Consider the following 12,598-nt stretch of genomic DNA (forward strand, 5'->3'; position numbering starts at 1 on the left):
AAAATTTCTAGGTGACGTTATAGTCAAGGTCCAAACTCCAGAGCAAATTTTTATATCACAACAACAGCAATGACAAGAAGTAGTAAATAAAAAAATTCCGCAGTTCATTCAAAGCATCTGGCAGTCCAGATTTGGCCTGTGGTCCACCTATTAACTTCCCCTGCCTTAGACCAATCTCAGACCTATGTTCTTACTATCCCCCATCATCCTAGCATCTGAGCTCTTTATAGGGTGATGAATTTATCGTCAACACTCTTAGGAGGTAGGGAAGTATTATTCCATTTCACAGACTGCGGAAGAGCGAGATTAAGTGACTCGCACAAGGGCACATGAGGAGTTTGCAGCAGATCCAGGAAATGAAATCCAGATCTGAGTCCCCGGCCAGAGTCCAAACAGGCTGAGCTGGGCTGGGCTGCTGTCTGGCAGGGACAGTGAGGTGACTTCACGTTTTCTTCTTTTTGGATGCAGAAGCTGGTGGCCCAGGACAAACAGGCAAATACAAAAAAGGACAGCGACACACAAGAACCATCAATTCATGGGAAGTATTCAAATGTAGGAGAAGAGAAAGTACTTGTGCATTATGACACAAAATGTAGTACTTTATCCATACGTTATCCACAAACACCTGTCCAATAGTAGCCTAGGCAAAATAAAATCCACCTCATTTCTTCATCATCCAGGCCCAAAACATTACACATACTGCAGCAGCTTTTCCCTTCTTTCATACTAGAGTTATGGTATATGCTTGAGAAAATGAGACATGCCATAGCACAAGTAACTTCAGAAGAAATTACTCTGTGGTTACCAAAAATAAATTATACAGAAATGTAATATACGCACTCTCAAAATTGGGAAAAAAAAATCAGTAAGACTTAAAATTCATTGTGACTTGTCAAAATTATTCATCTCTCAAACATACAAATGTATATATGTTTCACTTGTAAGTCATGGGAAGTTACCTGTATTTAAGACCAGCTATTACAGACCCTGAACAAAGGCTTTGGCAATACTTTCCTTCAGAGGCATCAATGTATCTACATCTGGGAGTGCTGCCAATAGAACAGCTACTAAACTTCAAAAAGGTTCACAACATGAATAGCCAGCCCCTGGCCAAAGTGTTTTAAGATAGGACTTACTGCATACCACCACACTGAATTACAGAACCTAAAAAAAAGCTTGCAAACAAAGAATGGAACCTGAAACAGTTCTGAAACACTCAAGCTGGGAAAGGAACTTACCATTCCTCAAAACTCTACCCCTTAGAAAGTATCAATGAGAGACAAAAGCATGAAAAGGGGAATGACAGAGCAAGCAAAAGGGAAAAGGGGAAGACAGCTACTATTTACAATTAACAATTTAAAAAAATGCATCCCACCTAACTTAAGCACAGTCAAGTTCTCTAGCAGAAATGAAAGTCAGAACTTAGTCCAGTTTTTCCTGTCTTTACCTAGTTGTCACAAAGCTCAAGTTTAATTAACATCTTCACAGTGCAGACTGTGGTGTCAGAGAACCCATAAATCAAGGAAGGAAGACATGGGATAATGTTTCTGTTGACAAACGTTTTTAACAATTTGCCATCAATAAGAGGAAACAGCCGCAAGCAGAGGCTTGCCAAATAAAGTTATGTGCATGCAACAAAGCCCCTCTTTGGCACTAGGGGCACTAATTCTTCAGTTTAGAAAGATATTTGAGCTCATGTTAACGGAAATAAAAAGCTACATTTTCCCCAACATCAAGCCCGTTTCTCCTAATATTTGCGAAGAAAATTTCCTCTCAACCCAGAAGAGATCAGACCTCTCCCCGATCAAGGTATTATACTTGCCAAAAGTTTTCCTTCTGGTCTTGATATTTACATATACACATACAATCAGACCCATAACAGTATGTTTAGAATACATTAAAAAAATTAGTTCAGCATATTACCAATGTACAGACAAAAAAGCCACATGCATTATGTAGATTCTTGGTCAAACTACTTACTCGAGTAACACTACCAATGAAGAAAACAAGTACCCATTCACCAACCATCCCCTTGAAACTCAGCACTCTCAGATGCCTTCAAACTCTATTTCACTACAGTATTACATTTGACAAACAGTTTTAAACACTGGTATAGATTCAAGAAGTTTTTGGTAGAAATTCCACATTTAATGGCTTCCAGTTAAGTTTTTGAGACAATCAACACAACTTTTGATTCCCCATTCCTTAAAAATGTTGGACAAGACCAACAGTTACTTTGCCAGTTGTCTACCTCACAACATTGTTTAAGTCCCCCTCTCACAATGTATCTCCACTTTACAACACTGTCTTTACAGAGTTTCCACCACTACATACCTTATTGGTGCTTATGAAATCAAATGAAATAAAATACTCCCCATTGTGCTGTGCATGCCAACTCCCTGCCCTGTACCTCTCCCTTAATTTCTAAAATGATGACAACCTGATTGTTACCTTAGCACTTTACCCACCGCCTGTAGAACCATTTTGCAGCTTAATCCAGGTTTGGGATTCTGGGAGAGTACAGGTCTGTCTCCAGAGAGGTTACAATGATCCCCAACCATGGTACAAAGAGAAAATGAGGGACGGGAGGGAAAAGCTGAGGGGAATGGCCAGTACAGCCTCACCTCCACTCTTTCAATCTCTCTCCCTGTAAAAACTAGTCCAACCACATTCACAGAGTGTACACAGCTTACTTCACCCAGTCCTCCCTCCCTCTTTTCCTCAGCCAATAAGCAAGCAGCAAGAGAAAGAGAAAAAACCTCAGCTAGAAAAGACAAACAGCTGCTCTTTTTTTTTTTTTTTTTTAAAGCATATTCTGAGCTAGAGCCAAGTCTGAGGAGCCAGAGCCAATAAGGGAGCATCTGAACTGGCCTTTTCAAACCGGCGCCAGCCGTGCAGCAAGACAAGAGTAGCAGTGTGGGGGATAAGCAAGCCTCTTTCAGCCAAACTCTTTGCAGTACTGTGTTGGGAGACGTATTTCATTAACTAATCCCTGTAGAGGAAAGGAAGTAGTACTTTTACACCAAACTTCATATTTTATCATTCTTATTCCCAGTGCAAAAGTCTAGACCAGGGTGCATTGGGGTACACAGAAAAACCCATTTCTAACAATATCAGCTTCTGAAGTCCTCCACCACGCTCTGGAAGACACTGCACAATAATTTCATAATAAATTAATACCACAAGGAGAAAAACCCAGGCAGAGGGAGAAATTCTACATAAAGAGAAGTGAAATTGTTCCAAATACAGCATAACAAATCATCAACAAAGTAAAAGTTTTAGGTATTTTTAAGTGGAGAAGGGAGAGAAGATGGATGTGAAGGGGTTGGGGGATAGTATCCACAGCAAAGACAATTACCTAATAACCTAAGGCCTGATAGTGAATTCCCTAAAAGATATGTCCGGATAGAGTCAGGATGAAGTTCAAAATCAGCAGCAGCAACAGTCAATTTACAAATTTATAGGCAGCCAATAGTAAACAAGACTAAATGGGCATTACAGGATCATGGCTGTTCAAGACAGTGAGCAAGCATGCTATTGTTTGCAGCTTGTGCAGAGTCCAATGACGTAACCATGCTGAAAGCCCTGCTAGAAATGGGAATAATTATACTTCATTATCAGCAAGGTAGTGTGTTGCTCTTTAGGGCTTGTCTACACTGGCACTTTACAACACTGCAACTCAGGGGTGTGAAAAAACACCCCGAGTGCTGCAAGTTTCAGGGCTATAATATGGCGGTGTAGACAGTGCACCCAGCGTGCACTGCCATGGCAGCGCTTTAACGTTGCCAGTGAAGACATGCCCTCATACACCAGCTCAGCATAAGGGCACAGCCTATCGAAACCACAAAACTGGCCAGGCCAGTCATGTTAGACATAGCTTTCCATGTTAAAAACATAACATTAGAAGGAATCCCCTAAACAAAAGGAGGAAGGAGTGTGCAAAGGAAGGGAGAAGAAGAAAAACAAAACAAAACAAAACCACCAAGCAGATTATTTCACAATTACAATCTTTACAGCAAGCCTACTCTTCCCAGATTGAGGACAAGTAAGCTTAACTGGCCTTATATTCCTGCAAGACAGAGATTGATCTAAGGGAAGATATACATTGTGAAAAAATAGCAGCATACTGAATTTAGAAAAAAAAACTCACCAAGAGTTTTCATATACGCATTGATAAGTCCTTGAAGGGATGCTGCATAACTGATCCCTTAACAATGGAAAATGATCATTGATCTGGTGTCTTCCTGTTATTTATCTAAGTGCAATTCTTAACTCTGTCCCAGATACCAGTGACCTAGTAAGGTAACAACTTATGGTCAAAATCACAAAAAAGGAAGGAGAGGCTCAAAACGGCCCAAAATATTTAAGCAAACATGATCTAAAAATCAGAGTATTATCTGTGACCCTGACAAGCACGAACAACTCCTAAAGAAGGCTAGAATGCAGACTGAAACTGCTCCAGAGTAGTTTTACATTAATCCAAAAGTGGCCGTTTGATACAAGGTAACTACTCCCAAGCTCTTTGCCAACAAGAGGTTTTCTGAGGAGTCTTCCTACTGCATGCACTTGTAGGACTGGCGCCCTGCCTTAACTAAGCAAAGCACTGACAATGCCAACAATAATGGCCATATATGCACCACTTCCTTTAAGGATTCAAAATGGACAAGAGCATGTCTGCAACTGATGTGCATCAGAAGACTATGGACATCTAATTATACCAGGGAGCCTGTGGCTTAGTCAAAAAGCCCAGGGAGAATACTGTTTTGCATTTATGTAGTACCTTCTATCCACAGGATTTGTAATCCATTAGCTTTAGTCTCAATATCCTTGTTAAGTAGAGGGATATTACAGTAGGAGGTATTTTTATCCTTGTTCTTCCAAGTGATCCAGCTGAGACAGAGGATAAGTGACTTCTACAATGTCACACAGGAAGTCTGTGGAAGGGCTGGAAAGAAAACTTCTCTCTCCAACTTCTTAGTCCTGTGCCTTAATCACAAGATCATCCTCTCTCTTGGAAAAGTCTGGTACTGCCCAAACTTTTCCCCCCTAAATCATGCAAACTTGTTATATTAAGTCAATCATGCTACTAGAATGAGGCAGAATCCCCACAGAAGGAACACACAGTAGCAAGGGAAACCCACACACTTTATTCACCAACTAAAATTCACACCGACATTTAGCCCTTTTAAGTCAGTCGTAAAACAATAAGCATTTTAAAAAAGTTTACAGTGCACTAGTGGACAAAATATAAAGGAAAAACCTTACTGTTTCCAGGTAAGTTAAAGACGATTTCATGGATCAAACAAAGGTAAATATGAAACGCTATGATAACACTTAACAATTTTAACAAGAAAGCTAGCCTCTCCATGCCTCATTAGTAAGCTAAAAGATTCACACTATCAGATAGAGTGCCTCAACATCCTCACATACAGGACTGAATCTAGGAACTTTCGTGATACACCTCTTGAGAACGATCTCAAACAAGAAACGAAGACTTGAACAATTTGAAAACATGATCTTTTCCCCTTGACATATGTAATCAGTGATCCATTTGCAGATGGTTAACCTCTGTACCACACTTCCACTTTCAATGCTCTTTTGTGAAACTTTCCCCAACCCCCAGAGCACTCTTCCTTTCCTCTATTTCTCCAACTATCAGTTCTCTGTTTGGCAAGCTGCATCCCTTCTTTGGGCTGATTGTACTATACAGTTGTACGCTTACATAAAATCCAACAACATCTTTTAGTTAAAGATGCTGAATCTCAGTTCTTATTTTAAATACCCCAAAATCATGCACCTGAAAGTAAAAGTTTTTAGAAAGCACAACTCAACCACTTTGAGCAGGTATGTTTACAATGTATGTTGTCAAATTTAGTAACTTAAAACATATGTGCAACATGGCCATTAGGTGTCATGGAAAGTGATAACTTTGGATTTTCAGAATTTTAAAACAAGAGACTTTGATCAGAAGTTCAATAAACAGACAACAGATTTATCTGAAAACAGTCATATCCAAAAAGGAGTACTCAAATGCAGCATGTTTATTTGAAGGTGTAATAACTGAAAATAATGATGTATGTTCATACTGATATTCACTTGAATTACAACAATGGTGTACACTAAAGGTCCAGTGGCAGACTTCACACTCAATTATATTCTTCCCCTTTAAATTCTCCTGAAAGTTCCTCCTGGATACATAGTTTTCATATGCTATCTAAAATTCTGCACAATTGTTTAACAGCTCCTGAGTTCCACCTTGGACATATGTGCTTTTCAGTAGTGGGAGAAGCGGTTCCAAAATATCCCTTTCCTACAACACAGGGATAATAATGAGGCTTTTTTTGGACGGTGCACTGAAATTAGAGAATAAAGTGTCAGATCCCCACAGTGGGTGTGAGAGAGGGGTGGGCCAGTTACAGACACTATGCTTTGTTATAGTAGCAGAATCAGACATCTGAGCATAGATTCTCCCAGTACACAAGATACATTAAGGTTAATCTCATAATTGATGACATAGGGTAAGAAAAAGTACCAATCAAAGACAGTGGGAAAGGCAGAGCACCCACTGACATCTATTCATAAAACACATGCATATACTGTATACTGAGGGCACACTTTCCATACTAACTCCAGCCACTGCCAGAGCAAAGACAAAGAGCTTTATGGTTGATACCATCTACACTCAGACCTCACCCTGATGGGAATGTTGACCCATCAGGTCAAGGAGTGATATTCAGAATCTTATGAATAATGCTTTGTGTGTTTACAACCATTTTATAACCAACTGTTGCTCAATTAGCTATTTATTTGCCTCTTTTCAGGGTTCCATAAAAGTAGCATAAAGCAGGTACACAGGGAAGTATAGTTGTATCTAGAGGCTTGGAAAAGAGCAAGTCAAAACCACTCAGACAAGCGAATAGTAAGAAACAAAAATAGAGGCCGTTAAAGTGCAACTCAGCATTTATATGAGAAATGAGGGCTTGTAATGTCAGATTGTAAAGTTCTGTTTTAAATTAAATTGCAGTCTATTGTGTGTCTCTGCCTCCTATGTAATATTTCAATTCAGCTAGCTAATTGCCCCTTTTGTTTGACTTTAATGTGCTTGTGCTATTACCTTGCCAAGTAACCTTTCTAATTACCACAGAACATGTCCCCAGCGCTCTGGGACCACTCAAGAATTAGCAGCAGGAACGTTTACATCATTTAGTTTACCTCCAAGTCTTATTTACATTGGAAAGTAATTTCAGTCTTCATTCTGCTATCATCCCAACAACAGCGGGAGGGGAAAAGCACTTGGTGTTTTGTCCAAATCCGAAGTCTCATAGCTCCTGACAGAAACTGAAGGCTTGTCCACACAGAGCTGCAATGCGCTCTGCGGGGTTTGACTTGCAAAGTGCTCCAACATGCTGTCCATTAACTGGTCTCTGTAGACCATGCTGGTACGACCAAAAATTTCCCTAGTGTACTACGGAACTTTCTGTTGGTGCTAGCAGGGTCTACTTGGGCCAGTTAGTGTGCACATGGAGGTGCTTTAAAAACCACACACCCATAGAACACATTGCCTCTCTGTAGAGGAACTAGGGTTGCCACCTGGCTAATTTTTGACTGGCCTAGCCAGTTTTAATGCTGTCTTGCCTGTTACTCAGAGATGTGGCATGCCGCTGTGATGCTCAGTACATCGGGGAAACACCCAGCACCCCCATGTTCATCCTTGTAAAATGATTGTGTGGTATCCAATGCAAAGTGTGTCATGTCGGGTGTCTTCGAAAGGCTCAAGATGCACTGAGCATGGTTGTTATAGGGATGTTATAGTAAGGTTATAATTTCATGTATATAGTTAGGAGGCTGAAAATGTGTCTTTGTGGTTTAAAATAAGCCCAGGCAAAAATTCTTCAAGAGCAGAGAGGCAGTTCACACCTCATCAAGGCATGTATGGGACAAACCCAGCCCAGCCTCACAGGAACAAAGGATGCTGGCCTAGGCAGCAACAAAAGGATCTGTTGGACTCTCAAGTGAGTCACCCACCCCCCTTCCTTTGGTCAATTTGGGACTGCGATGAGGTAATACTCACCTGACTCTGAAGGGTGGGAAAGGGAGGGGCAAAGCCAAGAGGAAAGAAAGAACATGATAAAAGGGAGAGAGATTCACCATGCTCTTCCTCTCTCTTCCACCTCCATCTACAGACATCACCACCAAACAACTGAAACGCTGATCAAAGGGGAGAGCCTGGCTGAAGGGCAACCAGCCAGTCTGTGATGAGAAGCATCTAAGGGCTAGTCTACACTGGCTACATTAAAGCGCTACCTCAGCAGCCCTTTAACTTGGCTTGTGCAGTCGCGGCAGAGCACTGGGAAAGAGCTCTCCCAGCACTCTTAAAAAAAACAAAAAACAAAGAAACCCCACACCCCAGCTCCACGATGGGCATAGCTCCCAGTGACGGTGCACTGTCTACACTGGCGCTTTACAGTGCTCAAACTTGCTGCGCTCAGGGGCGTGTTTTTTCACACCCCTGAGCGAGAAAGTTGCAGTGCTGTAAAGTGCTAGTGTAGACAAGCCCTACATTTGTAAGGGCACTGAAAGTGTTAAGATCAGCTTGGAGTGCGTTTTGCTTTTATTTCATTTGACTAAATCTGCCTCATTATGCTTTGACTTATAATCACTTAAAATCTATCTTTATAGTTAATAAATTTGTTTATTCTACCTGAAGCAGTACCTTTGGTTTGAAGTGTGTCAGACTCTCCTTGGGATAACAAGCCTGGTACATATCAATTTCTTTGTTAAACTGATGAATTCATATAAGCTTGCAGCGTCCAGCGGGCATAACTGGATTTTGCAAGACAGAGGTTCCTAGGGTTGTGTCTGGGACCAGAGATATTGGCTAGTGTCAATCGATTGCACAATCCAAGGAGCAGCTTACATGCCAGAGGTTGTGTGTGAACAGCCCAGGAATGGGGGTTCTCACAGCTGAGCAGGGTAAGGCTGGCTCCTAGAGTCAGGGATTGGAGTGACCTAGCAGATGACCGATCCGGATAACACCAGGGGAACATCACAGATGCTTTTTGTTTTTGCTGCCCATACAGCAGTCTTGGCTCCTGGGAGTGTCACAACCTGGACGGTGCCCTACTCTGCATGCATGCAGCATGTCAGGCCCTTGCCTCCTGGCTGCCAGGGCCACAGCAGCTTCTCTTGGCACTGGGACTGAAGTGGGGGAAACAGACCCATCATCCAGGGACAGGACTCACCAGCAGCAGGGGTGCGATGGGGCACACAGTCAGTGGCCCACTTTTCTGTGCCTCAGAGATGACAACCTTAACATAGGCCTTAAGAGTGAAGTCAACCCAGAGGCAGAGGCAGTTTAGTGTTGGGGTGGGGATCCTGCAAGGAGGAAAGATGTCAGAAATGTATTTTCAACTCAAACCCAGAAACTTCAGGAAGGGAACATGCCCTCTTGACCACAAAGTGTGCTGAGATAAAAGCCCCGTAATTCAATTGATGTAAGAATTTCAGAAAATTCATCAAATTTGATAAATACTTTCATAAATACAAAACGTTGACACGGTACCTAAACTGATCAGTATTTTACTGTATTCTTAAAGCTGTGGTGACAATGGTTAAGAGTCAGTATTTGGAACAGCAACCACTTTGTCTAGCTTCATCTATTGCTATGCTTTGCTCTGCAACAGGCGGAGAGAAGAGATTGGTACATAATATTCTCACTGTCATAAATATAAAGGGAAGGGTAAACCCCTTTGAAATCCCTCCTGGCCAGGGGAAAGCTCCTTTCACCTGTAAAGGGTTAAAAAGCTAAAGGTAACCTCGCTGGCACCTGACCAAAATGACCAATGAGGAGACAAGATACTTTCAAAAGCTGGGAGGAGGGAGAGAAACAAAGGGTCTGTGTCTGTCTGTTGGTCGTCTTTGCCAGGGACAGAACAGGAATGGAGTCTTAGAACTTTTAGTAAGTAATCTAACTAGGTATGTGTTAGATTATGATTTCTTTAAATGGCTGAGAAAAGAATTGTGCTGAATAGAATAACTATTTCTGTCTGTGTATCTTTTTTGTTACTTAAGGTTTTGCCTAGAGGGGTTCTCTATGTTTTTGAATCTAATTACCCTGTAAAATATCTACCATCCTGATTCTACAGGGGAGATTTCTTTATTTCTATTTACTTCTATTTTTATTAAAAGTCTTCTTGTAAGAAACTGAATGCTTTTTCATTGTTCTCAGATCCAAGGGTTTGGGTCTGTGGTCACCTATGCAAATTGGTGAGGCTTTTTATCCAACATTTCCCAGGAAAGGGGGGGTGCAAGTGTTGGGAGGATTGTTCATTGTTCTTAAGATCCAAGGGTCTGGGTCTGTAGTCACCTAGGAAAATTGGTGAGGCTTTTTACCGAACCTTGTCCAGGAAGTGGGGTGCAAGGTTTTGGGAAGTATTTTGGGGGGAAAGACGCGTCCAAACAGCTCTTCCCCAGTAACCAGTATTAGTTTGGTGGTGGTAGCGGCCAATCCAAGGACGACAGGTGGAATATTTTGTACCTTGGGGAAGTTTTGACCTAAGCTGGTAAAGATAAGCTTAGGAGGTTTTTCATGCAGGTCCCCACATCTGTACCCTAGAGTTCAGAGTGGGGGAGGAACCTTGACACTCACTAAATGCAAAACACCCGCAACAGCCAGCTACTCTGCTGGGGGCAAGAGCAGCAAGTTGGAGTGTGGAAGTCAGAAGAAGCCTAATGTGAACCTGCAAAAGTCTTCAAGATATTGTTCAAATGCCAACCAGACTTCTTAAAGCGTTTGAATTGTGGGCAAGACCCACAAAAAGTAGGACAGTCATTGAGACTCAATAAAGTTAGACCTTACCAAAAACAGGAAAGTGAGTGTTACTGCATGTACTAAGCAAAAATAAATCATGAGGAGTTTGATCAGAAAACTTCTAGCGAGTATGCAGGCGTGCACCCATACCACCTTGTGCCGAGATCACTTCAGATCTCTAGCTAAATGGAGCTAAGTCAGATCTGTATTTGGATGGGACACTTCTAAAGAACGTGGAGGTGTTTGAGTAAAGATAATGGTTCAGCAGATGGTATTCTTGCCTGTGTCACTACTGAAAAAAAGCCGAAGAATTGTTCAGGACTGCTATGCTGTTGGAGGGCCAGTCTCTAGAATTAGGATGTGTCTTCAATGCAGAGTTAATGCAAGTTATCTACATTCTACAAATTCAAGTGAAAACCTTGCAATAACCCAATGCCAAATTAGACAGCACAGCAGTGTGTGGTTGGAAGGCGCAATTCACTTTAGACAAGATAAAAAGCCCTTTCATTTCTCTACATTCTCTCCCCTTCAAGAAAACATTCACATTCTTTCTCCCTCAACAGGAAAAAGAAAAGAAATCCACAAACAAGGTTTAGTTTCTACTAAAAAGTACAGGTACACTGATGATCTGGTACACATGTCCTTCTGAAGGCACCAGCACCTGGCTGCAACATACATACTAAGAAGTGAAGTCAGAGACAGCAATCTTACTGAAAAAACGTATCTGCCTCAGTGCAGCATGGATGAGTTGCTCCTTGTAGACCGCAAAAAACGGGGCGCTCAGTTATGTCATTCCTAACCACTGTTTTTTTTCTGGAGATCATAAGAGTTGGGAGTTTTATCTCAGACTTAACTATTCCTTTTATTTTCTTGCCCTAATTCTGAAGCTTAAATGGCCTGCTCTCCAAGGAAGGATTAGTGCAATAATGTATTTTAATATTGAAGAGCTAAAGTGAAAGACTCCTGTTCTTCTCCTTCCGTCCCACAAACACACAAGACCCCTAGCTTCATATTAAAAGGCTGAGCTTCTAAAACTTGGCTAAGAAATTCTCCCCAGGGTCATTTAACATTCTGAACTACTTTCTACACATATACATAACCTCCCTGTAAGGTGTACAACACAACTACTGTTTTCAGTTTTACGTCAATATGGCACAGCAAACGAAGCCAAACTGCAAGCTGTCATGGAATTCTAGGCTGAGGGCTACAAGGTGTAATCAGCATAGAGAGGGAGGGTCCTGGAGTTAGCAGTTCTCATTGGATAAGACTATCCATGCTCTGGGTGGGAAAGGAGTGGAAGGAAATAAGTGGAGACTGCTTGGAGTTTTCCCAGACACAGAGCACCATTCAAGAAGGACGAGTTTCTCCCCCTACTTGGTGTTATAACTCCAGCCTCATTTCAGTCTGCTCCAGGCAGCATTACTGTAGATGATTTTATCTGATAATGTCACACTTAGATGAGGGCACAGGGAAAACAAGGGTTCATAAAAGTAACTGTGAAATATGCTTGAGGAGAACTCTCTCCAGGCATGCTATATTAAATACATGTGGAAACACAGTTTACATTATGTGAGATTAAACAGTAGAAGCTATTCAGTGCAACTCACAGCACCTAACAAAAAATGTCTCAACTACAGTTATTAAAAGCAAGGTCACAAAACTCTGAAGGCACAAAACGAACTTGGTTCACCCCAAGCCCAGGACTTGTTAGCATCCCTCACAATTAGGCTTATTACAGGATTAGCTTTACCTATGGAACACGCATGCTGCACCTTCACCTATTTTCAA

The 12,598-nt window shown here is 41.6% G+C and overlaps 1 protein-coding gene across 9 annotated transcripts in view; it reads right to left on the reverse strand.

The window, feature by feature from the left end:
* MOB2 (MOB kinase activator 2) overlaps positions 1-12,598 on the reverse strand; it is a 166,721-nt gene that overhangs the window by 40,187 nt on the left and 113,936 nt on the right. The window contains exon 1 of one of the 9 annotated variants that reach the window (XM_073347214.2): positions 2,452-2,618. The exons of the other annotated variants lie outside the window; for them this stretch is intronic. Coding sequence (XP_073203315.1) covers positions 2,452-2,561 — 110 coding nt within the window. The 5' untranslated portion in view covers positions 2,562-2,618. Of the gene's footprint in view, positions 1-2,451; positions 2,619-12,598 lie in introns of those variants that run through there. 9 annotated transcript variants of the gene reach the window in all.

This window comes from Lepidochelys kempii, chromosome 6 (genome assembly GCF_965140285.1).
Source record: "Lepidochelys kempii isolate rLepKem1 chromosome 6, rLepKem1.hap1, whole genome shotgun sequence".
NCBI lineage: Eukaryota > Metazoa > Chordata > Testudines > Cheloniidae > Lepidochelys > Lepidochelys kempii.